General features: G+C 45.9%; 3 protein-coding genes across 6 annotated transcripts in view; 1 reads left to right on the top strand and 2 right to left on the bottom strand.

Moving 5' to 3' along the window:
* The first annotated feature begins 4175 nt into the window (after window positions 1–4175).
* Window positions 4176–4901, top strand: C14H6orf226 (chromosome 14 C6orf226 homolog). Its single transcript, XM_058554359.1, has one exon. It carries the CDS (start codon window positions 4335–4337, stop codon window positions 4572–4574), a length of 240 nt encoding a protein of 79 aa, XP_058410342.1. The 5' UTR covers window positions 4176–4334; the 3' UTR covers window positions 4575–4901.
* Window positions 4902–6976: 2075 nt separating this feature from the next.
* On the bottom strand, window positions 6977–12731 carry RPL7L1 (ribosomal protein L7 like 1). 3 transcript variants are annotated; one of them, XM_058554358.1, is made up of 7 exons: window positions 12513–12731; window positions 11814–11922; window positions 10923–11083; window positions 9513–9650; window positions 8428–8537; window positions 8024–8238; window positions 6977–7621 (listed from the first exon to the last, which is right to left on the bottom strand). In XM_058554358.1, the coding sequence occupies exons 1-6, from the start codon at window positions 12551–12553 to the stop codon at window positions 8030–8032; spliced, it is 768 nt and encodes a 255-aa protein (XP_058410341.1). In that variant the 5' UTR covers window positions 12554–12731; the 3' UTR covers window positions 6977–7621; window positions 8024–8029. The 3 variants fall into 3 exon arrangements, with proteins under 3 accessions (XP_058410341.1, XP_058410340.1, XP_058410339.1); XM_058554357.1 differs by having other exon boundaries at window positions 6977–7670; window positions 10923–11086; XM_058554356.1 differs by having other exon boundaries at window positions 10923–11086; window positions 12513–12730.
* Window positions 12732–19305: 6574 nt separating this feature from the next.
* The window catches only part of BICRAL (BICRA like chromatin remodeling complex associated protein), a 90873-nt gene continuing 84484 nt past the window's right edge, over window positions 19306–25694 (bottom strand). For both annotated transcript variants that reach the window (XM_058554360.1, XM_058554361.1), the window contains exons 12-13: window positions 25277–25379; window positions 19306–23231 (exon numbers count right to left, since the gene is read on the bottom strand). In XM_058554360.1, coding sequence (XP_058410343.1) covers window positions 22444–23231; window positions 25277–25379 — 891 coding nt within the window. In that variant the 3' untranslated portion in view covers window positions 19306–22443. The remainder of the gene's footprint in view (window positions 23232–25276; window positions 25380–25694) is intronic.

Below are 25694 nucleotides of genomic sequence, written 5' to 3' on the forward strand. Positions count from 1 at the left end.
GCAGGGCCCCAAAGCCAGAGAGCTGTGTGGAGGGACCCTGCAGCCAGTGGTGATCCTGTAGGGAGGGAAACTGGAAATCAATACCCTGACCCCCTTCCCCTCCTTTCTTCTGCTGGATGCCCCCGTTGGCCAAACCCACAAGCCAGAGGGTGAGGGAGCCTATTGCTGGTGTCTGTAGATGTCAGTGTCCAGGAGGCTGGGTGGGCAAGGGTGGAGAGAGGACCTGGAGGGGCCAACAGAAGAGAGCCAGCAAAACTACCCATCTGACAAGAATATTAATAACTGCCTTTGTGGGCATCATCCACTATCCCATTTGATCTGCTGGACAATCCTGTGAGGCAGGCTCTATCACCGTTCCCGTTCCACAGACAGAAATCTGAAGCACTGATAAGTGAAATAACTCGCTTCAAGTCCCATAGCTCATAAGTGCCAGAGGTGGGATTAGGACCTGGGCTCAGTCTGGCTCCAGAATCAGGCTTGAGCCAGCCCTGCAGGCTGACAAGCTGACCATAAAAGCAGCTCATACACATGTGTGCTGATAAGATCAAATACTTTTCAAAACCAGTATGATGTGTGGGCTGCTTATTTCAGTTGGCACATAACATTGTAACTGCACCAGATACGTGCTATATTATTTATGTAATAAATTATATAATCTATGTATATCATAATTATCATAATGTCTTCTGTGACTTTTTCCCTGGGTAGGCTGTGAGCCGCTTAAGGATGGAGATTTGTATGCCGAGCATTTGCCATTGTGCACAGCTAAGGTGGGCTCTCAGTCAATGCTTGCCTTGAGTTGAATTCGATCTTTTCTCCTTGAGTTTATAACAATAGATTCAGTCAGTCAGTCAGTCAGTCATTTAGTTTACATTTTCTGAGCACCACTAGGTTTCTGAGCTGCTGGTCTAGGCACAGAGGGATATGAATGAGTAGGACTCATGATCTAATCTAAGAGACAACGTGTGGATAGTGAGATGAGCAAGGGACTGTGGGAGCGCAGAAAGAGGATCAGTTAATTCTGATGGCAATGATGGAAGGGATGGGCCCACTGAGGAGAAGCCTTTGAAGGATAAATTGAGTTTCAATAAATGAGGGAGAGGGGAGGGCATTACCTGCTGAGATAGAATTTTAAAAATCACGGATTAAAGATGTCTAATGAGTTATAAATGAGCTTAGAGGTGTTTGGAACCTATCTTTTACACTTAGAGGTTGATACTTGGCCTTGCCACCCCCTGCTGAAATGACCTCTTTGGCTTCCTGGGGTCCTAGCTGATGCAGGGAGGGGCTGTGGACGAGCCTGGACAGGAGACATCTTTGCCCCTGCCTGTGGGCTTATTCACTTTTCCTTCTTCTGCCTCCTTGCCTTCTGCATGCACATCTGTGACAGTGCACAGGCTCAGAATGGCTGCCCACAGGGTGGGGGCCTCTGTGCCTCAAAAGGGGAGGCAGCCTGGGATGGGGAGTCAGGAGGCCCAGGTTGCAACCCTAGCCCTGTTCCTCCCTTTCACGGGCTTGGTTTACTGCTCTGTATATGAGTGTTGGGCTCAACCGTGTTTGAGGTCCCTCCTGACAATCCCTGATTCCTAGGCTCATACTGCCCCTCTTAGGGAGTTGTGCTGAGGATAAAATGAAAGAATGTGAGAGAAGAAAAATGATGACGCTGAGACAACTTCCCACTTACCAAACACATACATGTCACTCTCCCTAAATCTGAGAAAATTTGGTCCTTACTGTGCCTAGAAGGACACCCAAGGTTTGTTTTGACCTCATAGGGATGTTTTCATCTTGCCCTTGGCAGGTAGGAAAGAAGGAAATGGCAGAGCAGAACACCAGAGCCCTGAGCTAGGATGTTGGGAGTGGAAGTGGGGCCAGGGCATCTGAGGAAGAAAGTGAACCTGGTGAGTTAGGGGGAATCCTTAGGGCGAGAATTGCCCTATTACACGAGATTGCCCAGGAAACGGATGCAGGCCACAGAGAAGGATGAACTTCCTTCATTCAGTATTCTGTTAAAAACCCCGACTGGTGTACCGCAGTTCAATTCTGGCGCTAACCATCTGGAGTTAGTGCAGACCCCACAAGTTAGAGGGCATGGTCCCCAACAAGACTGCTCTAACTTCAGTTGCCAGCTGCAAGTTCAGAGGGGTTCCCAGGCTGCAGGTACTTCTGACTGACTGGGTACAAATTTGGGGGGTTTCCATGACTCCCTTCAGGCTCAATAATTCACTAGAACAATGCACAGAACTCAGGAAAGTGCTATTCTATGATGACAATTTTATTAGAGAGGACACAAATCAGTAAGACCAGCCAAATGAAGAGGTACATAGGGCAATGCAGAGCTTCTGGGCCCTTTCCTCGTGGAATCAGGGCATGTCACCCCCCCAACACATCAATGTGTTTGCCAACTAGGAAGCCCCACTGTGCTTTGTGTCCAGAGTTTTATTGGGGTTTCGTTACTCAGGAATGGTTGATTAAATCATTGGCTGGAGACTGAACTCAATCTCTAGGCTCCCTCCCTGGACCTCACATGGCTCAAAGCCCCAACCGTCTAATCATATGGTCTGTCTTTCTGGTGTGGCCAGCCCCAGTCCTGAAACTACTCAGGGGCCACCATGAGTTACATCGTTGGCATAAACTATTGGGCTCACCATGAATATCACTCCTAATACTTGGGAAGTTTCAAGGATTTACTGTCTCCCTCCCAGGAACCAGCGACAAAGGCCAGTCAAATTCTTTATGATGTGACATTTAGTGTGGTCAGTTTCCTCCAGATCGGCTTCTCAAGCTCCCTCCCTCCCACTTTTTTTTTTTTTTTTTGTGAGGAAGATCAGCCCTGAGCTAACATCCGATGCCAATCCTCCTCTTTTCTTGCTGAGGAAGATTGGCCCTGAGCTTAACATCCGTGCCCATCTTCCTCTACTTTATATGGGCGCCACCACAGCATGGCTTAACAAGCGGTGCATCGGTGCGCACTTGGGATCCGAACCTGTGAACCCCCGGGACCCCACAGCAGAGCACGCACACTTAACCACTGCACCACCAGGCCGGCCCTGCCTCCAACTTTTTGCTTTGATAAGTTTCAAACCATTTAGATTAACCAGTTCTTGGCAATTTTGCCACCTTTGCTTTCTCTCTCAATCTCTCTCTCTCTCTCTCCTGACACATCACCCCTAAATACTTCAGCATGTATCTCCTACGAACAAGGTCAATCTCCCACATAACCAGAGCACAATGACTGCACTCAAGACATTTAACATTGATGTAACACTATCATCTAATATACATGTCACATTCAAATTTACCCCAGGGGAAAAAGTCCTTTATAGTTGATTTTCCCCTTATCTTGGATCCAATCCAGGATCACAATTTGCATGTTTCGTATCTCCTGTCATCTGACAGAGTTCCTGTCTTTTCTTTTTCTTTCTTTCTTTGTCTTTTATGACACTGACATCTACAAAGTGTCCAGGCCAGTCATTTTGCAGAATGTCTCTCACTTTGGTTTGTCTATTTCCTCAAGATCAGATTCAGAGAGAACATTGTCAGCAGGAATACTACAGAAGAGACGCAGTATTCCTACATCTGTAGTATCCTTCTCAGTGCCTCCCATCAGGAGACACATGATGCCAGTTTGTCCTATTAATAATAATTAAACTTGGATTACCTGATTAAGATCAGGCTAGCTTTTGATAGAAACCTGAGAAATATTGGTACTGATCTTCCAAGCAGTCAGAGGGACTGCAGCACACCTGGCCTGCCTTCATCTCCTTTCATCCCTTTCGGGAACACCAAGAGCAGAGTCTGGATGGCAGGAAATGGGAAGAGTGGCCAGGCCCTGCAGTGGTGTCACTTATTCCCAGTTCTCCTGAGGCCACTGGAGATAGCTCCGCAGCCATTATCTGTCTGGTGCTTCGGAGCCTGGGATGGAGATTATGCCGCCCCCCCCATATGTCCATGCACGTGTCCCTGTACGTGCGCACTTCTGCGTGTGCATGGAAGTAGGTATGTGCGCGGTGCCTATTGTGCAAACGTGGGTCTTTCTGCTTGCATCAGCGTGTCGGCATGCACGTTCCGGTCGGTGTAAGCCTTCAAGTTTCTTCTAAAGCACATTCCACGTTGGAGGCTCTGGGGTGGGCTAAATTGTGTGTGTGTGTGTGTGTGTGTGTGTGTGTGTGAAGCGCTCCTGCGCGGAGCTGGTCCTGGTTCTCAATGCTCCCCACTTTCTGGGCCGGCGTGGTCTGGTCTGCGACCCCCCTTCATTTCCTCTGACGGTGGTTGCTCCCACGCCACCCGGAAGTGTTTGCCTCGCCACAGGCCGTCTGGTTTCGCCGGCAGACATGGAGCGGCAGGGCGGTCCGCGCTGGTCCGGCAGCGCTCCCACGCCCGAGGAGTTGGCCCCGGCCCCCGTGACTCTGGCGCAGCTCCTGCAGCTGGTCCAGCAGGGCCGGCAGCTCCCGGGCCTCGAGAGGCGCCACATCGCGGCGACCCGTGGCGAGCCCACGGCGTCCCGGCTCCCGCGGAGGCCCAAGCCCTGGGAGGCCGCGGGCTCGGCCGACGCCCCCGCGCCCCCGCCCTAGACCCGAGGCCCCAGGCCCCGCGGACCCTCGGGTACGGGTAGAGGAGCCGCCTGGAGGGGCCCGGCCCCGGGGAGGCAGCGACCACTCCTTCCTAAATGACACGCAGTGGGTTCCTGAAGCTCGAGGTCCTTTGAGCCGAGATCTGGAGAGCGTGACGGCGTCCTGTATAAACTCGGACCCTGGATACTGGCCACTCTGTTCCTCATCTTTTGTGCATTCGCCCTGACCTGTCTCAACTGGACTTAAGCCTCCTGGGAGCATCATTGGGGTTGTTTTGTATCCGTATTTCTTAACCATGATCTTCATTAAATTTTTTTTTTTTTTAAATCCTGTTTCAGTCCTTATTTGTAATTGAAACAAATGTCATACTTACTTGACTATCTGCGATGCATAAATATGTTTTCACTTTAAAAATGCTCCTTGGGATACACTAAAGGGGTCTGACCCACTGGGAAGTTTCTTAGGAATGTACAAGAACATCAGTATTTATCTCCTGATTCAGTTTATTCTGGTGGCTATGGAACTGAATACGGGATCCATTTTAGACGGCCATTCTCCAGACAGGCAGTTAGTAACAGGTTTGATGATAAAACTTGGCCCCAGAATGACTTCAAAGATACATTAAATGAACGAAATTTCAAGCATTAAAAAAAAAATCCCAACAAACAACACAAACCTTAGAACCCTTGGCTCTGGGAACCAGCCAGGTCAGGCAAGGGGCTATGGGCTTAGAGCAGAGGAAAAGCTCCCACGACCACCTTCTGCAGTCAGTCTCTTGCAAGAGGCCATGTGGCTCACTGCACCTATTCTTGCTTCCTGAAACTAGGTTATTTTCCCTACACCTAGAACTTATCAGGTAGATTGCTGACTGTCATGAACAACCCACATTAGCATACACTAATCTACAGATTACATAATAGGACAAGCTTTATTCTAGAAATAAAAGGGATAGTCCCACAACTTGTTCAGGAAACGGTATATCATGGTACACCAGACAGAAGTGCATAATTTTTATAGCCTTTTATTTACAAACAATTCTAAGTTAAAAACTTATTTTGCTTGGGGCCAGCCCCATGGCTTAGCGGTTGGGTGCACGCCCTCCGCTGCTGGCTGCCTGGGTTCAGATCTGGCTGTGCTGAGGTGGCGTCCCACATACAACAGCTGGAAGGATGTGCAACTATGACATGCAGCTATCTACTGGGGCTTTGGGGAGAAAAAGGGAAAAAAAAGGAGGATTGGCTATAGATGTTAACTCAGGGCTGGTCTTCCTCAGCAAAAAGAGGATTGGCACAGATGTTAGCTCAGGGCTGATCTTCCTCACACACACACACACACACACACAAAAACACCAAAACTTACTTTGCTTAATCCTTTTAACCATCTGTGGCAGAAAGGCTAGACTTTATTTGCCCCATTTTACAAGCAAGACTGGAAATATTCCCATATTTAGTATGAGACTGATCTGGGATACAAACCCTGGGCTTCCACACTCACAACTGCTCTTTTCCCATGGCTTTTTCATACATCATTTTGAAGTAATTTGACTTCATAATGCTTTATGGTACGAGAGTTACATCTGTAACATCTATTCCCGGCAGGTTAACTCTTGAGCCAACCAACCTAATTAATTACTCATAACCTGGTACATTTTAAGGCATTATTACACCTCTAACTCAATCTCACAGCTATGTTTGAGGGCCCCATGAGCCAAAACTGCAGCAAAGCTGATCTTCAGGGACAATGGTTAATATAAGCATGTTTACAAGTCTTAACCTGGGCCTGGTACACCCTCATTCAACTGCTTAGATGGCAAGTTGAGGCAATTGAGTGACAGGAGCAGAAGGCAGGCTCATTTAGGGGTGGACAGTGATGATAAACACAGTAGAATCAGACCTCCCTTTTTAGATGCCCAGGAGCCTGGTCTACTACGTCATTACCAGCAGAATAGAGGGCAATAGAGGGCATATTCTAGACTCCAGAAGTCTAGAATATGCAAGGAAAGGGTCTAATTAAATTGCTTGCCTGGGGCCTAAAAGACAAAATAGCGCAAATTTCATCCATGCCAAACCAAGAAAGTGGTTCATTCTTTTCTGATTTGGGTTTTAGGCAGAGGACTGATCATCAGGGAAACCAGAAAATTCCATCCTGAAGCCCAGTGGAAATAAATGGTAGGCAGTTCCCCAAGTTACAGCTGGGACAGGGGCTCAGCAATCTACCACTGTGTTCTTAACATCAAACAGCCAATTAGCTCGAAGGACAAAAGCTATTTTGGTAAGCTTTGGTCTTCCACAGGACATGGAACCAGGAGCCAAGCAAGGTGAGGGCCTGGCTGACCAATCCTGATAGTGCAGGACTTCCTCACATAAGGACCATGGGTTCCTGCAAAGGGTCTACAAACACCCTCAACTTTCAAGCTTTGAGTTTATTCATGTGTTCCTGGGGAAAGGGTCCTTTCCCTTCTCATACATCCAAGAATAGGTTGAAAGCCCAAGCTGCAGAAAAGGACCAAGCCAGCTGCAGGCTAGGATAAGGAAACCACCAGATACACTTCGAGCCAGCCAAGTCCGAGAGCTCGCAAAGCCATCCCTGAAAAGTTAGAACACAGACTCACAGCAGAGACAACTGAGCACTATTTTTGTGCTCTTCTAATCATATTTTAAGTTCTTTCCAAAACAAGGCCCTAGGAATCTCCAGGTTCAAGTATGCCTCTGGGCTTGGTCCACTGCTGTCTGGTATTTATTCACCAAATAAATAGATAGATAGATCTATTTATAGATAGAAAATGTGACAAAGCAGGACTGCCTCCTCTGTGGCACGAGTCCTTTGCTAACTTCAGAGGTGGCAGCGGTGGCCAACGTGGAAAATACACTGGAATTTTTCCTCGGAACTGGGCTGTGATGAGAAGTGCCTGCTAGAAACATCACTATCTTCTCCTTCCTCTCCAGTTCCTGAAGATATAGCAGAAAATAATCTTCTTTGAAGATACTGGATAATGATTCCAAAAATAAAAACAACCATGCTTCCAATGCATTGTGCTTTCAGATATTCTGAAGAATAACACAACTTCATTAATACAAATTCACTGCAACCTGGCACCTAAGAGTAAAAACAGTAATAAAAAGCAATTTCAAAGAGTTGAAATTCCACAAAAGAGATGGTTTAGATTTTCAAATCCTTTTTGAAATTAGTTTTAATATTATTCTCTCCCCAATTCCAGCTAAATGACCACAATACAGTAGTTTTGTTGTTGTTGTTACTCAACACCCTCTAGCCTGTAATTCTTGGGATATACATTCCCACACCCTAACCAGGCGCTCACTGCTCCAAGCAGGTCTCCATCCACCAGCCTCCTCTCTCCCCCAAATGCCAAGGTTACTCTCCAATACTGGCAAATGCAAAAAGAATTTTTAAGTGGCAAGACGTGGTCCATCAAGTCATCCCAGCCTCACCTGGGTTTAGTTCAGCTGCCGGATGAGCTGATTGATGCGTTCACCTCGATAGCCAGGTGAGCCCACCTCCTTGAGGAAGCCCACTCTATTCTTGGTAGCGTGACGGGCCACTGAGAGGTGGAAAGGGCGCAAGAACGCTGAGATCATCTGGAAATTCTTCCCCGGGAAGGCAATTTCATGAATGAGGTCTTCCAAGCAAATGACACCAAACTTGCCTAAGAAACATAAGGTACAGATTCCTTTATTCAACATTTACCCAGTGTATACTGCAAGGCTCTTATATGCCAGAGCTGGGTACCCTGCCAGGTTCTTGGGACTCCAAGAAGACTATGACCTGGAACTCACATTGAGACCACCAGATCCTTGCTTTCTGCCCCAACTGACCCCTAATATGCAACACTCACCCAGGTGCTCCTCAATCACTGTGTTGTCTGTCAGAGGGATGGTTTTATTCTTGACCCTGGCTTGTCCACGTTTCAAGATGAGTTCCCGGACAGACTTCAGATTTGGAAATCTATGTGAGGCAGAATAAAGGACAGCCTTAGCCAGCCCCTGGCACACTGCATTACAAGGGCCACTCAGTCCTACAGCCTGGCTGAGGAGACATTCTCCCAAGTACCCCTTCTCACCAGGAAGTGCCCTGCAATCACACTGCAGCTGGGATGCTTGGGAATACACAAGTGAAGAAGGGGGTAAACAACCAGAGTGGCCCTGACTATGTAATTAGAAATTAAAACTTATGGATATAAATATTCACCAGGCAAAAACATTTATTTCCCAGGCAAAAATAAAACAAGTCCTGGCTTAGAGTCCAGGACTTTGGCCTTAGGCAACCCTCTACTCAAGAGGATGCAAGAGTTTGAAATTAGGGGCCGACCTGATGGTGTAGCGGTTAAGTGCGTGCACTCCGCTGTGGTGGCCCGGGGTTCGGATCCCGGGCACACACGGACGCACCGCTTGTCAAGCCTTGTTGTGCCGGTGTCCCATATAAAGTGGAGGAAGATGGGCATGGATGTTAGCCCAGGACCAGTCTTCCTCAGCAAACAGAGGAGGATTGGCAGATGTTAGCTCAGGACTGATCTTCCTCACAAAAATAAAAAGTTTGAAATTAAATGCGAGCCTTGTTGGGGTTTAATGTTTGAAGGAATACTACTCTTATACAAGCACTGCCCCTAGCTCTGCTTCAAGACTCCAAGAATTTCTCTCTCCTTTACCCATCTTACTCAGCCCCAGCCTACAAACAAACAAGCACTGCCATGGTACCGTTCACGGTACATTATCAGCAGCACTGACACCTCCTGCTCTACCTGTCCCATGTTCCAAGGCTCTTAAGGCTAGCAATTGATTTCTGCTGACTGTGGTCACAGCAAAATGTTCCTTTAACACGGCAACACAGGCCTTGGAAAACAGTACCCTGTGCATCCTAATGTTCTCAACATGCTCAAATACAATTTAATGTGAAACCAGACAGAAAAAACACTATACTCACCCCCAGGTCACATAAGGTTCCACTATACGCAGCATTTTTATAGTGTGAGATGTCACCTTGACAAAGACACCACTGAAAATCTTCTTTAGGCGAAGCTTTGCAATGGTATTCTGCACCAGTAAACTCACCCCATTAATCCTGAAACGGAGGAAGTCAGGCTCTATTCAGGTTATGTCAGTCCAGTGAGCACCTGTGAAATGTATGCCACTACTGGCACCCAGAGAGTAGACAGACCGTGCCTCAGAGCTCAGCTGAGTGGGAGGCAGCTATGTAAACAGACCATTTCCACGTGATGTGGAGCAATGCCTGATGCTACGGGAAAAGAGATGGTCCCTGCATTTGTGGTGTGTGTGCCTGTGTGTGGGGTGGGGCTATGTGTGTCAAGCTAAGGAAACTGAACTTGCTTCTGTGGGAGGTTAAAGCTATGGGAGATTTTAAGTAAAGACGACATGATCAGATTTCTTTTTGACAATCACTGAGGAAACCATATAAGATAGATCTGAGGGGCCGGCCCCGTGGCTTAGCAGTTAAGTGCGTGTGCTCCGCTGCTGGTGGCCTGGGTTCGGATCCCGGGCACGCACTGACGCACTGCTTCTCCGGCCATGCTGAGGCCGTGTCCCACATACAGCAACTAGAGGAATGTGCAGCTATGACATACAACTATCTACTGGGGCTTTGGGGGAAAAAAAATAAATAAATAAAATTATATAAAATCATAAGACAGATCTGAGAATGTGACACCAGACGCAGGGAAACCCAGTTAGAAGCTAATGTGATAGTCCAGGAAAGAGATCGCCGGCAGTGGTAGGAGGACTAATAAAGAGAGTTCATAAATACTTAAAACCCACAGGTTCCTGGTTTGGGTGACTGGCTAGGAGAAACAAGAGGAGGCAGAGTTGTATCTGCAGGTAGGAATGGGTAAGGGAAGTGTCACTAACTGTGGAAAAAGCTTTATGCACTCTCCTCAGCACTGAATATGCTCCATCCACCCACTAGACCTTGGTTCAGCTCCTAGAAAGATGCCTAGATTCCCTCACATCAGGACTCTTGGCATCTACACCTACAAAGCCTTCCCCCAACACTAGTTAATTCCTTTCATGTTTGCAGGTCTCAGCTTCAAGTGCCTGCTTTAGAGAGTGTCCTTAACCAGTGCACACACACACCCTCCACTACCAGCCCTCCAACCCCCACTTGGCCCTCACAGCACTTGGCATATTTTCATGTCTATTTGCCTAAAGTAAGTTTCCTTAACCTTCAAGACAAAAAGTATGTTGTGCTCAACTCTGAATGCCCAGCACAACTTGCCTTAGTTAGCAGCTTAAGGCCTACTATCTCCTCATGCCCTGGAGATTGGGTCTAAAGGTGAACGAATAGTTTGACCAGCCTAACGGCATCTCGCAAGTACCCTACCTTTGGATTCGTATGACAAAGGCCAAGGAATGTTCATCTGGCACTTCCAAGGCGTGAGGTTTCACTTCCAGTCGTCTGAGGCGCACCCTGTCACGTTTTTGCCGCCAGGAATCATGTAGGAACCATTCCAGTCGCTTAAATCTGAGCTCTTTTCCTTTTTTCTTCTGCTACAGAGAAGGCAGACCATCACCACCATTTTGTGCCTCTATTTATCTTTACTACCACAACAGTACTTCACGAATCACTATTCACAGAGCTTATTTCCTCCTGTGTTCTGCAAAGGGGAGCAAATGTCCTCTATTCTCAAACAAGGAAAAAATGAGATACCGAAATAAAGGTGGACTTGAGAAAACTTGGGAACTACTGGGACAAGTCCTTGCTAAATAAACAAACAAAAAATTAGTTTACATGCTGTTAACCAATGTTTTCCAACAAGTGTTTATGGAACCTAATTGTGTTAGGCATCATAAAATACAAATCAAGCATGAGCTTTGTTCCTGCCTCCAAAACACTTTTACAATTTATGTATTTTTTACAAATTACATATTTTTCTCCAAAACCATTTTGCAAATAGTAAAAATTGTTTGGCACGTTTAAAAAATATGTATGTGTTCCTCCAGGTACAAAGGTATGTCTGGTCTCTCAAATCATTCGATATGTAGCTAGAAGGAACAACTGCCATTTCACTTTTTCCTTCACAAACTTGATTCCAGAATTTTGCCTGCAGAAAGTGTTTGATAAATATTTGCTAAATGAAGGCATGAACCCTATACATGGTATAATGGAATTGATGGAGGAAGGGACTGTCCACACCAAATCCAGTTCAACCCGTGCTGGATAAACTCACCAAATACCACTTCAAATCCCTTCCTCCTGGTTCCCCAGCATTACCTTCCTCTTTTCCAAAAGTGCCTGCTTTGCCTGGGTGGCTTTGAGGGCCTGATAAGCCTTCCTCTTTTTCAGGAGATTTTCTGGAACCAAAGGGATCTTTTTTCTTTGCCTGATACAGAAAATCGAGATCAGCAACAAAGTTTAGGAAATAAATCTTCAACGAATTTCCAAACCATTTCCTGAGCTTCGGGAAACATTACTGACTTCAAATTCCTAAGGACTGAGACCCCTAACATTCACTCGTCCCCAAAGCCTTAAAAAGTCCTCACTCCCTGGGCCTCTGGTTCTTGTATACGTCAATGGAGCTTTTACTGCCACAGCCTTTATAAACACTAGTACCACTAGCAACGACATGATTCTAGTAATACCCTGTGGGGCTGGGGCACGTGCAAATCCATCTGCAGGGGGAACACTAAAGTCAGGCTGGGAGAACCCAACTCTGGCACTCTCCACCCCGCTGCCTAAAAGTCAATCTTCAACCCTCCAGGTAACCGAACTCGACGGCGGGCCCCCCCTCGCCCCCCGCCCCAACCCTCTGGCTCCTCAACCCTCGCCCGACCCTCTGTAATCTGGAGCCTTTTCTATTCTCTTCCTTCAGCTCACAAGTATCTTTATCTTCCGCCACCGAGGAACAAACACCGTGGATGGCACCGGATGCTCAAGACCCCACTCCAAAGAGTCAAAGCCCCAAACACTTACTCTTCCTCCGCCATCTTCCCGCTGCCACGGCTCCCGCTCATGCGCAGCCCCACCACGTGGGAAAGAGAGGAACCGCTCTATGTTTACTTGACCATAGAGACGTCTAGTCTAGCTTACGGCTGGCTGACCGCGACAGTCACCGCCCTCTCAACAGCAGTGACCCGCCGAGGTTTTGCTAACCCTGATTCCTCCAAAAGTTGTACAGAGCTTCCTTCGCACTGCTTCCAAGCATTTTAGAGCCTGTGTTACCTTCAAAATCCAGCCCTTTTCATTTAAGCTATAGTCTCATAAGGCTGATGGCCGGGCTATAAACAAGGAGACGCTTCCCACAATGCACCTACGACGTCCGGTGTTGGTGGGCGGCGCTCTTCCGGCTTCTGCTCCGCTGCGGCGCTCTGGAAACGGGCGCAGGGGATCTGGGGGTAGGCTTGTCACTTAGTAGCGAGCTGGGGTTGAGGCTTTGTCTCTGAAGTGTGGGTGGAGGTGTTGTGGACCATTTAGGATGGTGAGGAATGCAGCTCCGATTCTGTCTGCCCGGCTCCGTCAGTGGGTCCCTGAGCAAATTATTTAACCCTTCTGTACCTTGGTTTCCTTTACCCATAAAAAGGTGTCATGAGGATTATATGAGATAGCCCAGTAAAACGCTTAGCACAGTGTCTGACTGTAAGCAGCCAACACTATGTTAATTATTAGTGATGGACCGAAAACTAGAAATTCCTCCTTGCCATCTCAGAACCTTCCCTCATAGCTCTCACCACCTGGAATAACGCGTCCTTCTCTCCTGGTGTTCATAAAACGATGAAAAACAACTCACGTCCTGTCTTTTCTGGAAGCCTCTAGAGCAGCGCATCTCAAGCATTAAGGTGCATAGGAGTCACCTGAGGATCTTGTTAAAATGCAGATTTTTATTCAGAAGGGGTTGGGGGGGGTCGAGGGTTGATACTTTGCGTTTTTAACACGCTTCAAAGTGATGCAGATGCTTCAGGTCTATAGGCTACACTTTGACTAGCAAGGTTCTAGAGTAGTCTCTTTCCTTTCTCTGAATTCTTCTAGCACATTATTATTATATTTTTAACATTTCTTCCCCGTGATACTAGGAGGGCGGGGATCATGCCTGCCTTGCTCATCACTGTTCCTAGGGGTCTAGCACAGGTTTCTCAATCTTGGCACTATAGGCATTTGGGGCCAGATAACTCTTTGTTAGGGGTGACTGTCATGTGCATTGTAGGATGTTTAGCAGCATCCCAGGCTTCTACTCGGTACATGCCAGTAGCACCCACACCCCCGTTGTGACAAATAAAAATGTATCCAGGCATTGCCAAATGTCTAGCACAATACATATATCTATCCTAAGGTCTAGGGCAATGTCATTATTTGACAGTCGGCACTTACAGACTTCACCACAGACTTTCTCCTGTACTGTTTTATTTGTTGTTTTTCTAATTACATTGGGTGCTCTGAAGGCGGGGAATTTGTGTCATGCTTCTGTGAATCTTTCACAGCACCTGTCACAACAATGGGCACCTGCAGGGACTCGTTAACTATCTAAGCTTAAGGCGTCATATTGGTATGTGCTGTGTAACTAGTCCAACCAGAAAGTTCCATGCACGGAGCTCACTACCTGGTAAATAAATGTCAAAGGACAACACAATCTTCAGAGTCACAGACTGGCGTGAGGCTCATTCTCATCCACTCTTTCAGCAGCACCTCACCATGTGTCTCTGTAAAGAGGCAAAAACAGAAGGGTCGCCCAAGTGTAAAACATCCATTAGATAGTAAACAAGGAACAAAAATAAGTCAACATTTTGTAACTTCCCCTATCTACAGATAAAGGTAGGTTCTGTGGTACTGAAGGTATTAAGGAGAGGAGGAATTTCAGCGGTATTAATTTTATTTATTTATCTATTTATTCCCCCAAAGCCCCAGTAGATAGTTGTATGTCATAGCTGCACATCCTTCTAGTTGCTGTATGTGGGACACGGCCTCAGCATGGCTGGAGAAGCGGTGCGTCGGTGCGCGCCCGGGATTCGAACCCGGGCCGCCAGCAATGGAGCACTTGCACTCAACTGCCAAGCCACGGGGCTGGCCCTCAGCGGTATTAATACTCCTGGCTGAGAGAGACTTGGAGACCAGGAATCAGGCAAGGTTTTCTAATGCCAGCAGATGGTGCTAGGAGAGTACTTATTCTCAGGGCCAAAGCTATTCCCCCAGACTGACCCAGAGAAAGAGGTCAAGTCCTCTTCAACCCAAAATTGTTCACTAACTGAATCCATTGACCATGTGCCCTAGCACGGGACAAGATAAAGATTTTTTATGTCAAAGTGAGGTTACTGAATGAGAGCGAGGCATGGCCATTTACAGCTTCAAGAATCTTATTCTTTTTTAGCCTGTCCTCAGAAGCTTCTGTTCTCTTTTTTCTTAACCACTTCAGTTGTCCATCATTAGGGAATGGTTAAATAAATTATGGAAGATTACGCAATTATGTACAGTGAGGTAGGTCTTCACGTCCCAGAATCTCAGTGGTGGGTGTTTTTCATTTTTTGGCCTGCTGACATCCGTTCCCATTTCTTAACAGAATCCCATTTCTCCTGTGGACTGGCCTCTCCCTCATCGTGCACAGCCTTGGGAGGGCAGGATATCATATCCAAATACTTGGCCTCGTAATACATAAGTTGAAGGTGTCTCTGGAAGATCTTTTCAACTTCTTCCACCTCCCAAGTGGGAGGGGGCATGAGACCCTAAACTTCTCTGGGTTTTGAATCTTTTTGTTTGTTTGTTTGTGAGGAAGACCAGCCCTGAGCTAACATCCATGCCTATCCTCCTCTTTTTGCTGAGGAAGACTGGCCCTGAGCTAACATCCATGCCAATCTTCCTCCGCTATATACAGGACACCACCACAGCATGGCCTGACTAGCGGTGTGTTGGTGCACGCCCGGGATCTGAACCTGGGCCGCCAGCAGTGGAGCGCCCGCACTTAACTGCTATGCCACGGGGCCAGCCCCCCCCTTTTTTTTAATAGCTGTATGTCATAGTTGTACATCCTTCTAGTTGCTCTATGTGGGACGCTGCCTCAGCGTGGCTTAATGAGCAGTGAGTAGGTCCGTGCCAAGGATCTGAACTGGCGGACCCTGGGCTGCCGAAGCAGAGTGTGAGAACTTAACTGCTATGCCACCGGGCCAGCCCCCTGAATCTTTTTTAAAGTTTATTTTATTTTATTTGGTGAGGAAGATTGGCCGCTGAACTAACATCCGTTGCCAATCTTCCTCTTTTTGCTGAGAAGGATTGGCCCTGAGCTAACATCTGGGCCCATCTTCCTCTACTTTATATGGGATGCCACCACAGCATGGCTTAATGAGCAGCGTGTAGGTCCGTGCCCGGGATGCAAACTCTCGAACCCCAGGCCGCTGAAGCAGGGTGCGCAAACGTAACCACTATGCCACCAAGCCAGCCCCTCTGGGCTTTGAATCTTGAGCAGAGTGATGATAGAAGAAATGTAGGAGGTTTGGGGCAAGACTTTTAAGGATTTCCACCTACTAAGACCTCCTGGAGTTTCCTTGTTCCTGTCCTTCTCAAGCCTGGTGTTTCTTCAATCTTCCCTTCAGTCCTTATCCTTCCTATAAAACTCCTTTATGCTGGTTAACCAGATCTGTTTCTGTTGCTTATAACCAAAGAATCCTGACAATAATACTCCCGGACGTTTGGTTACATCGGAAAAAGCAAAATACTGAATAGGGTGTAAGAGCAGTCCCAGATTATTTTGTTATTGTTTTTGCTTTTTGGCTATAAATGTATTTGTATGTAACAATTCTGGACGGATCTACAAGAAACTTGAAACATTTTTGGGAAATGGGAGTAGGTCCTGGAACAGGAGAAAAATTTACATTTATTTTATGCCCTTTATCATATATGTATTAGTTTAAGAAAAACTAAGGTATTACTCAGGTATTACTCTCCAGGTAATTAGGTTCTTGTGATTTGCCTGTTTTAGAAACCACTTGACTATATGTTTTTAAAGACTCCTTTCAGGGGCTGGCCCTGTGCCCTAGTGGTTAAGGTCGGCGTGCTCTGCTTTGGTGGCCCAGGTTTGCAGGTTTGGATCCTGGGTGCGAACCTATACCACTCGTCAGCCATGCTGTGGCTGCAACCCACATACAAAATGGAGGAAAGATTGGCACAGATGTTAGCTCAGGGCTAATCTTCCTCAAGCAAAAAAAAAGGAAAATCGGCAACAGATGTTAGCTCAGGGTGAATCTTCCTCAGCAAAAAAAGAAAATTAAAAAAGACTCCTTTCAGGACTAACATTTTGTGGTTCTCTGCGTTGACTCCAGGATTTCTTTCCTAACATATTCCACAATAAGTTATTTCAGTATTGTCTGCACTTCTGGATTATTTGTAATCCTACTCTTTTTTACTTAAGAGATAATTGAGCAGTGCCTTCCTTCTCAGTAGGGCAAAACCACCACACCCAACACAACCGAGAGGGGCCTCCATCTGTAATCTCCCATCTTCCCCAAACCTCTTTCTTGGATTATGACCTTTCTTGCGGTCAACTTCATTTTGTTTCAAGCTTTCCTTAGAGAGTGATGTGGGGTTACCAGGAAGCAGGTGGGAGAGAGATGAGTGTGAGAGCTGCCAGATAAGCCTGGGGTTGGGGAAGGCAACATGGACAACAGCTTTTGATCCTGATGAAAAACAAGCATAAGGGAGCAAAATTGGGAAGGAAAAAGGAGAGAACAGGTGAAGGGCAGCAGACTTCTGAGGGTTGAGGATAGACATAGGAAAGCTAGGGTAGGAAAGAGCCAGTGTGCAGCAGGTAAGACCAAAGCACAACGGGAAAACCCAAACCTCTGCTGAATTATTTCAGGGATAATGGAACATTAGCTTATTGTACCTTCCACACTTCTTCAATAACACCTCATTGTACACCCTAAGAAGTGGAGGGCCAGGACAAGTCTTCCTAGTTTATAGGCAAGGGAGCTGAGGCTGAGAGTAACCAGCATGAAGGTGTCTGATTACATGTTAGATGAAGTACTGGGACCTGTTTCCAGATTCTGCTGCCAAAGGCACTGTCTGCCCACCCCATTGCACTGCTTTCCGTGACCTTCACAGAAGTGATTTTTTCCTAAGGATCTTCTTGCCTTCGCAAGTGTTTTCCAAGGCCAGGCTCTAGCACATGCCTACAAAGAATATAGATTAGGGTTTCTTATAAAGGTCTTTTACCTGCAGCAATGTAGACACAGGCTATTCATATTACAGAATCCACTTTATGCTACACATGTGCTCCTATCATTTGTGTGTATACTGAGCCAGATTTGTCCACATATTTAACATTATATTACAAAGTGCCTTTATTTTCATTCCTGCAGAAAGTATCATGCTTTTTTTCTCAAATCTAACTCAGGCAACTGTACTAAGACCCAGGGCATGGAAATATGGATTGCAGCTCTCTACGAAGTGGCAGACTGGAAGAATTTCAGCCCCCGTCTCTTCTCTCCTGAACTCCAGTCAGTTCCCAAATGTAATACAGTTATTTATGTACTTGTTTCTGCTCCAGCCTGTGAGCTCCCCAAGAGCAGAAGTCATGCCTGAATTATCCAGTAGCTCCAGTGTCTGGCGCAGTGCCTGTTAAACTGCTCAGTGAACATTTGGCGGTTTATGCTCTCCACCCTCAGCTGGATGCCCAGAAGTCTGTCTCGGAGAGCACACACGGGCTGAAGCACAGCCAGGGCCTGGACCCTGAGTCTCACCTCTTGAGGACAGCAGAGCTAGAGCCCTGCCTGAGAGATGCTGTGTCAGTGCCCCCAGACGGTGGAGGTTTCTTTCTTTTCCCTTCCCTTTCCCCCCAATAATCCACTGGCCTCTTTCTCCACATCGGGGAGTGCTGGGGCCCTTCTCTTGGAACATGGCCTCCCATACGCAGGGCTGGGGGCTTTAACCATCCTGAGAGAAGATGCCTGGTCTTTCCTCTGGGCCTGCCCCTGGGAACACAGAGACTCTGATCCTAACCAAGCAGCCAGATGATCCTTCCTTCTAACTCTTCGTTCATGGGGCACTCCTATTGCAAATGGCCTGAAGAGGGGCAAGAACGTCATGTTGGACACATATCCTTAGCAAGAAGAAGCTTGACATCAGGGCAACGCTGCCAAAGACATTAAGGGATCCGTCCACTGACGTGATTATTCTAACTTCTGTTAGTTATATGAGAACTACTTCCTATTTCTATATCCATTACTGCAGAGTCTTGGTTTCCCTGACTGCTACTGCTTTAAGGGTGGGGGATGCAATTAAACCATAAAATAAGGAATTATAAGTATAAATTCTAAACCCCATAGAAAAATTTAAGTAGTAGTATACCCTCACCCCCAGAAGTACATTTCCCCGTAGTTTCTCTAACAAGTTGGGTAGAGTCACACATGTGAGGGCAAGAACTCAGACCAGCCTCTTGGGACTGATTTTACAGATGAGTTACAGAGGTATTTCTCAATACAGTTTGGTCAAATGTGTGAATCCAAAGAGAAACATGTCAATTCTGGAACAAGTCTTATGTAAAATAGTTTTCTTTACCTACCCCTTAGCCTTCCTGTCCTTGAAGAAACAAAATAAATACAATAATTGATGAAAACTTCCTGCCGACTGAGACTCACGTCTCTAACTTTTCAAATGGCCCCATTTTTCCTTTCTTAGTTAAGGACCCATGTGACAAGAACAGGGATGGAGGCCAGAGAGGTCCATGACTAAACTTCCTCACTGCCCAGCTTTGTTTAACTTGTAACTTGTAAATAGAACTCCCACTGAATACTTACTTACCCTTTCCTTCTGGGAAAAGCAGCCATTCCTATTTGCAAAATCAAGACAATCACAGGTGCACATTTTCCCAAATCTTTGGCTGTATTGCAATGGTTGTTTCATTTTGTAATCTCCAACTAAACATTTCCTAACCATGGATTAACAATATAGTTACTGACTGGTTTGTTTTAACAGTATTTATCCAACATAACAAAATAAACTGCAATTTGTTATACTTTTTTTTACAAAACATTTTATAAATATTTTTACAAAATGTATACAAAGCAATTTCAAGTGAGACATACTATACAAATGAAGGTATTTAAGCAAATAAAGCCCACACCACACTGACAGTGAGTGACGCGTCCTCTTTCAGTCAAGTCAGTCTGTAAGGCCTCCCTAATCTAACAAAGTTGACTAAATTCTTCAGAGCTAAAATAGTTCTTTTTCGTAATTGCCAGTTCAAAATTTGCTTTATCTTTAGGCAGTACTTAAGGACACAGAAAATCAAATGCTTAATAACAAATTCACACTTTTCACAACAACGACAACGGAAAAAAAAAGAAAGAAAATGATTTTTGTTACTGAGTACAGGTAGTTCTAAAACTGAACTTGGACTAATGAACCTGAACAACTGAATGTTGGCCATCCGAGGCTGAGCTCTCTTACCCTTCACCCGAGGGAGCTCGGTGTGCGAGTCATGACCCACGTGCACGTAACCTAATCGCAGGAGTAAAATACATTTTGTAATCTTCATTTGTCATTATCTAGAATTGTTCCTCCATAAAAAGTAAACTTACATACAAGGACACAAAAATTTACAAGTTTCATTTTGGTAAATTAGGCTCTCCATCTGCTAGACAAGTGTTAGGGCTTAAAAACCCTTTAAGATGGTGTATAGCAAAGCTGGGACTTGGGTAGCGGGGATGACAGGGAAGAAAGAGAGGTGACAAGTGTACAGGAAGCTTATCTTGTCTCTTAAGAATTCCACTGATTCGCAGTAATTAATGTAACTCATTAGTAGCCTATGTGAAGGCTCCCAGGTATAAAGTTCCACAATGAGAAAAATTTGATCAGGAGGGACCATCTTTAAGTCTTGCTAGGAATTAGGAGAGCATGAACTCTAAGAGAAGAAGAGCCTATGAAATCATGGGGTTCAGGACAGGGTGTTACCCCAGGGCTTCGCAAACAGAAAGTTCCAACTGGCAATACCAACTTATCTTTCTAATATGTTACAATACAGGAAAAAGGGGAAATCTGCAGCTTGGACGTTGGCACAAGGAAAAAATGGTAACCCTAAAATGGCCCATATTTTCCAATTTCTATCGGCCGGGGGATGGGAGTGGGAGAAGGGACTTTGCTCTTATGAAGACTGGCTGTCTCACAGAGTTTCCTTGTGTGGTGGGACAAAGGGGCAGGGAGAGTATAGGTCTTCTGTTGCTGTGTTTTCTAGTAATCAGAAGCCTTCCTTTCCATTGCAGGCCAATCTGGAAAAGAATTGCCCAACATGATGACAATGGGGGTCATCCCCATTCTGGGGACAGCCAGAAGCAGCTCCTGGCAGGGTGTTCGAGTGGAGACCAGTGGGTGCACCTCGAAAACCAGAGAGAGAAACAGACTAAATGAGAGAGTGTGTGCACATAAGAGGGAGCGTGAGTGTGTACACACTGCAACCAAAATGACCTCTGGATCTGAACAGCTCAGACACATGCACACACGCACATGTATGTGCGTATAAAATACCGTTATGTAGCTTACCCAATGATAGGACATCACCGATGGTTACAGTGACATTGAAAATGAAAGTAACAACAGAAATAGGAAGACCTGGGGCAGGTATACAAGAAAGGAAAACGGGGAAAGCTCCCTGAAAAGAAATATAAATAAATAAAGCAATAAGTCATGTTCACTGATATGAACACGGGCAAAATGCAAACCATGACACGGCATGTCCTTTGGCTGTCAAGTGGGAATCCCGTGTCCCGATCTTTCCTTTCAGTGGTGGGCTGGCTGGCTACCTTTGGTTTGTCTGTGTTTTGGTAATGATTGCTGCCGGGGGTGACTACTGTTCTCAGACAACAAGAAGCATAAACAAGGCCAAAATCCCCTTAAAGTTTAAACTGAAAAATTACAACATAGTTTTCAAATGAAAGTGCTTTTGATGCTTGGCTATTTGTTGTGGGAAAGGGTGCAAAGAGAGGTTAAATGGAACAACACCCAGCAACAAACAAAAACATACATCAAAGGTTGACTATATCCAATTATAAAATGCGAAACGCTTGTTTTTTCTCCATAGCAAACATATATATGCTTTTACATATATACATTTTATATTCCTCATGGCTCTCTCCCAGCCTCCCCTGTACACTGTGCCACTTAACTGGTTTCCATTTTCCTTTATTTAGCCTGGTGAAATTACCTCAAGTCATGCTGGTGCAACCAAGAACAGAGCATTCCCTAGATGAAATTCAACACAAATAACGCTGGAAAGCATGAGGTTTTGCTCTGGGAGCATCGGAAAAGCTTTTGAACAATGAACAAGGAAGCCCTGTGAATGCCCTGCTCCTGTGCTCCCGGCTGCTCACACGGGGGCTGCAGGGGCCCCAGCAACTGACTGCTCAGAGATGGCTGAGGGGGAGAACCCTGTGGTCTCCCCTCCAACAAATAAACAAAAAAACCCAAAAGCCAAAATTTGGAGATGTGGTGGGATACTCTTTAAAAAGTAGCTTCTATCAGTCCTGTTTGATTTTCTTTAATAAGTCTGTTCTTTTCAAACGACTTATGATTGTCAGAATTTTACCCAGGGCCAAGTGTACTGTGATCTCATTGAGTTACAGTATTTTTTAAAAAAGAAAACAAATAAGCAAACAAAAAGAAATCACTATAAGCACTTTCATAACACTTGAAATGTGTAGGGCCTATCAGACTGCCTTCTAACAAGGACTGATTTTACTAAAGGATCTCCCTGTAACCATGACGAGTATTGCTCTTAAACAAAGAACGGGATTGAGATTAGAAAGAAGAACCTGTGATGAAAGATCAAGCAGGCTGGAGACAGGAGAGTTTCCATTTGCTTTTGCCAGGAAAGAATGTAACTTGTCCAGGGCGGGGTCTCAGGGGCGGGGTGGGGGAAGGACTGCGGCTATTAACACTCTAGGATACTATTTACAGCTGCTTCTAAAATGGAGTCAGTTTCGACAACGCCTTCACTGTGGTCCGGGATGAACTTTTCCAGGCAGTTTTCCTGCGAAGCCATTGGAGAAAAGTTGGGGAAGTCTAACTCAACAGAGCCACTAACCACGGGGTCACTCTGGGGCTGCCGCCCAGCCTTTTTGAGTTCCAAGATGTTCTTAAATGTTGTTTCTAAACTCTTCGTGAGCTGGAGATCTGCCTGGGGCTCGCCTGACCCTTTCATGATGTCTGTGTGTAAAACTTCATTCTTTGGGGAATTCCTCAGACTTCTGTCCTGGAAGGAATTGTTACACGTCATCTCCAAGTGGGAATCTACTAGGATACTTGAGAGTTTGCTCTCGGTACCATGATCCGGTCTGGACAAGGTTTTCCGGTGCCCTTCGGGGCCGGGAGGGCACTCGCTGCCCTTCATGGAGTCTCTCCGGCTGGTCTTCTCCTCCGACGCGCTCCGGTACTGAACCAAGCCCGCTTTGTCAAATTTCAGTGCTCTGCCGAGGCAGTCAGTGTTTTTAGAAACGCTTCCTTCTGCGGAGACCAGGACGTGATTAGGCACTAGATGGAACTGGTCGTGGTGCGCCGGCTCTGCCGTGCCGGGCTTGGCTCGCTCTCTGCTTTGGGCCTGGGCCGGCAGACGGAGGGAGCTGGCTGCTTTACTGCCGTGCTGGTCACTCCTGCCGAACTGCGTCTCGTGAGCAGCTTTATCAAGTGCGAAGGAACAACAGAAGTCAGCCCGGAAGCCCTCTGGAAATGGGGACAAAAAGAACGTTATGAACGAACGAGAGAGTGAGGACTATACAACAGCCCCGCAGTGGCCAAGAGCACACCCATCCCACTCCAGCCCCCACCCACCAAGTCAGTCCTTCACGTCCAGCAAGATGCCGAGGCACAACCTGAGGGGCATCCTGTAAAAGTAACCAAGGCTGTGGGGCCACAGCTTCCAGACGAGAAGCTTAAACCTCTTTGAAAAGGTAGCTGCTTGATGACAAATGGGAAAACCAGATGGGCTAAAAGCTTCACTTCGTCTTGATCTCTGACTGTTATTTTTAATTAGTTTTTTATTAACGACTGCTTTGAAACAGTCTAAAAACAGAAATTAGACGCTAGCATCACCCTGGTCTTCCTTGGAGCAGAGGGACCTAGAATGAGGCTGTGGGGGGTGGGTGATGGCACTTCAGTCCCTCTAGACACATGTGAGGGGACCTGGCATAACTAGCTGCACTTTGCCAGGAGCACAAAACGAATGGTCAACACACACCCCAAATGATACCTGCTTGGCAGGACAGTGGGGTACAGGGGAACCAGGTCTGTGAGCAAGCACTGAACTGTGCCAGGCTTGAAGGGTCAAGGACGGCGAGAGAAACGTTAGTGAGGATTTAGGGGGCTGAGGGTACAGAGGGAGGAAGGCAGACTGCTGTTATGCAAGGGCAGAAGTGTGAACTCTGGAAGTAATGAAAGTGAAATAGAGCTTTGAGGACATGTATAAAACCACAAACGTGACTTTGTTCACCAAATCCCGAAATGTAAGATCTTGGAGATACAGCCTTGAAACCTAAAACGATGATTCCATCCCACAAACACTGGCAGTGCAGGCACAATACAGAGGAGAATGAAGCATGGCCCTGCCATGCAGCACTTGGCCTGAGGGGGCTGTGACAAAGTAGGAGGGTTTATCCACAAGCCCAATTCACCAAAAGGCAATAGGAGATTTCAGGTTCTAAGAAAAAGGGACAGAAATATATCCTATATTATTCTCTGCCTTTTTGGAAAGAGTTGAGGATTCTCCTAGGTACATAGCAATTCTTTTGGACCCTCCCTTTAGATTGAGTGTAAGGATCATATATTCTTTTTGGAAATTTCTTGAGCCACATCAAACACAAGGGAGAGCCTTAATATTTAAGTACCAGAAAAGATGTTAGAGGAATGGAAATAAAACCACAGGAAAACAGTAGTCCAACAGGAGGGGAATGGATTGGCTAAATTATCAGATTAATGTATTAAAATTTATTAAATACTATTTTGAAGACTATAGCCACATGATAAAAACTTCAGATGTGTTAAATGGAAGAAAATTAGAATAACAAAATCCTATCTAGTATATGACATATGATTATAACTATATATAAATGACACATGCAAATGGGAACTAGAACTGGAAGAAAACCTGGAGAAATAAAAACATGTCTTTTATAGGATGGTGAAAGCATGGGTAAAATCTGCATTCCATGAATTGTTATAATGTTATTTGATTTAAAATTTTTTAGAGGCTAGAAAAAAGTAAAGAGAATCCATTTTTAAAAGGCAGAATGTGGATCAAATCTAACCTGTATGCAATTGGCAGGAAACCGATGGGGTGAGAGAAAAGTACCTAAACGGAGCGTTACAATTTACTAGCTTGCGCGCAGGCAGCGTGTTTTACTGATTGCCCCCCCCAACAAGGCCTTGCACATAGTAAGACGCTCAGTAATTTGCTGCGGTCTAACTGCTTCTGGGAAGGCTTCTGGCTTAATTTAGTTCTCAAAATCTAGAGAAAGATTGAGAATTTTAAGTTTAAAATAGGGAAAAAGAATCACTTAACTGAATGTAAAATTCCAGTTTGGATTTTGTGGAATATAGACTTTCTCACAGCATTCATGTACTGCTCTCAACTCTGGGTTTTTTCTCCCCAGAATTCATGTTCTACCTTCAGGTTTCGTACACAAAGGTTGGTTCAGACAGACTCTCCGAAGGCCCTTGGCCCCTGAGCCCTGGCGGTAGCTCTCCTCAACTCTCACTCTGACATTTCTTACCAGGGTCTACAAGTGCCAGACGCTTGTCCCGGGACAGAGAAGCTCTTTCCTCCTGGTTGAACATCCTATCGATCATCACCATCTCGGCAGACGGATTGATCCGCTGAAATGAGAGAGTCCGGTCATTTCAGATGCCTTTTAACAAGTGCCAACATCTCACCACGTCTTTGGAACAAATGAAGCAATCAGAAGTGAGAACGTGGGGTCTAGGTTCCAGCCATGTCCCAATTAGTCACGTCTGTCCTTGCCACTGAGGATGCATTTTTTTAAATTGTATTTTTTTTGGAAAATGTAGTTTACACATTGGTATAAAATTCAAAAGATGCTAAAGTGGGGGCCATCCCGGTGGCGTAGTAGTTAAGTTCGCACGCTCCACTTCAGCGGCCCAGGGTTTGCAGGTTTGAATCCTGGGTGTGGA

This window comes from Diceros bicornis, chromosome 14 (assembly GCF_020826845.1).
Source record: "Diceros bicornis minor isolate mBicDic1 chromosome 14, mDicBic1.mat.cur, whole genome shotgun sequence".
NCBI lineage: Eukaryota > Metazoa > Chordata > Mammalia > Perissodactyla > Rhinocerotidae > Diceros > Diceros bicornis.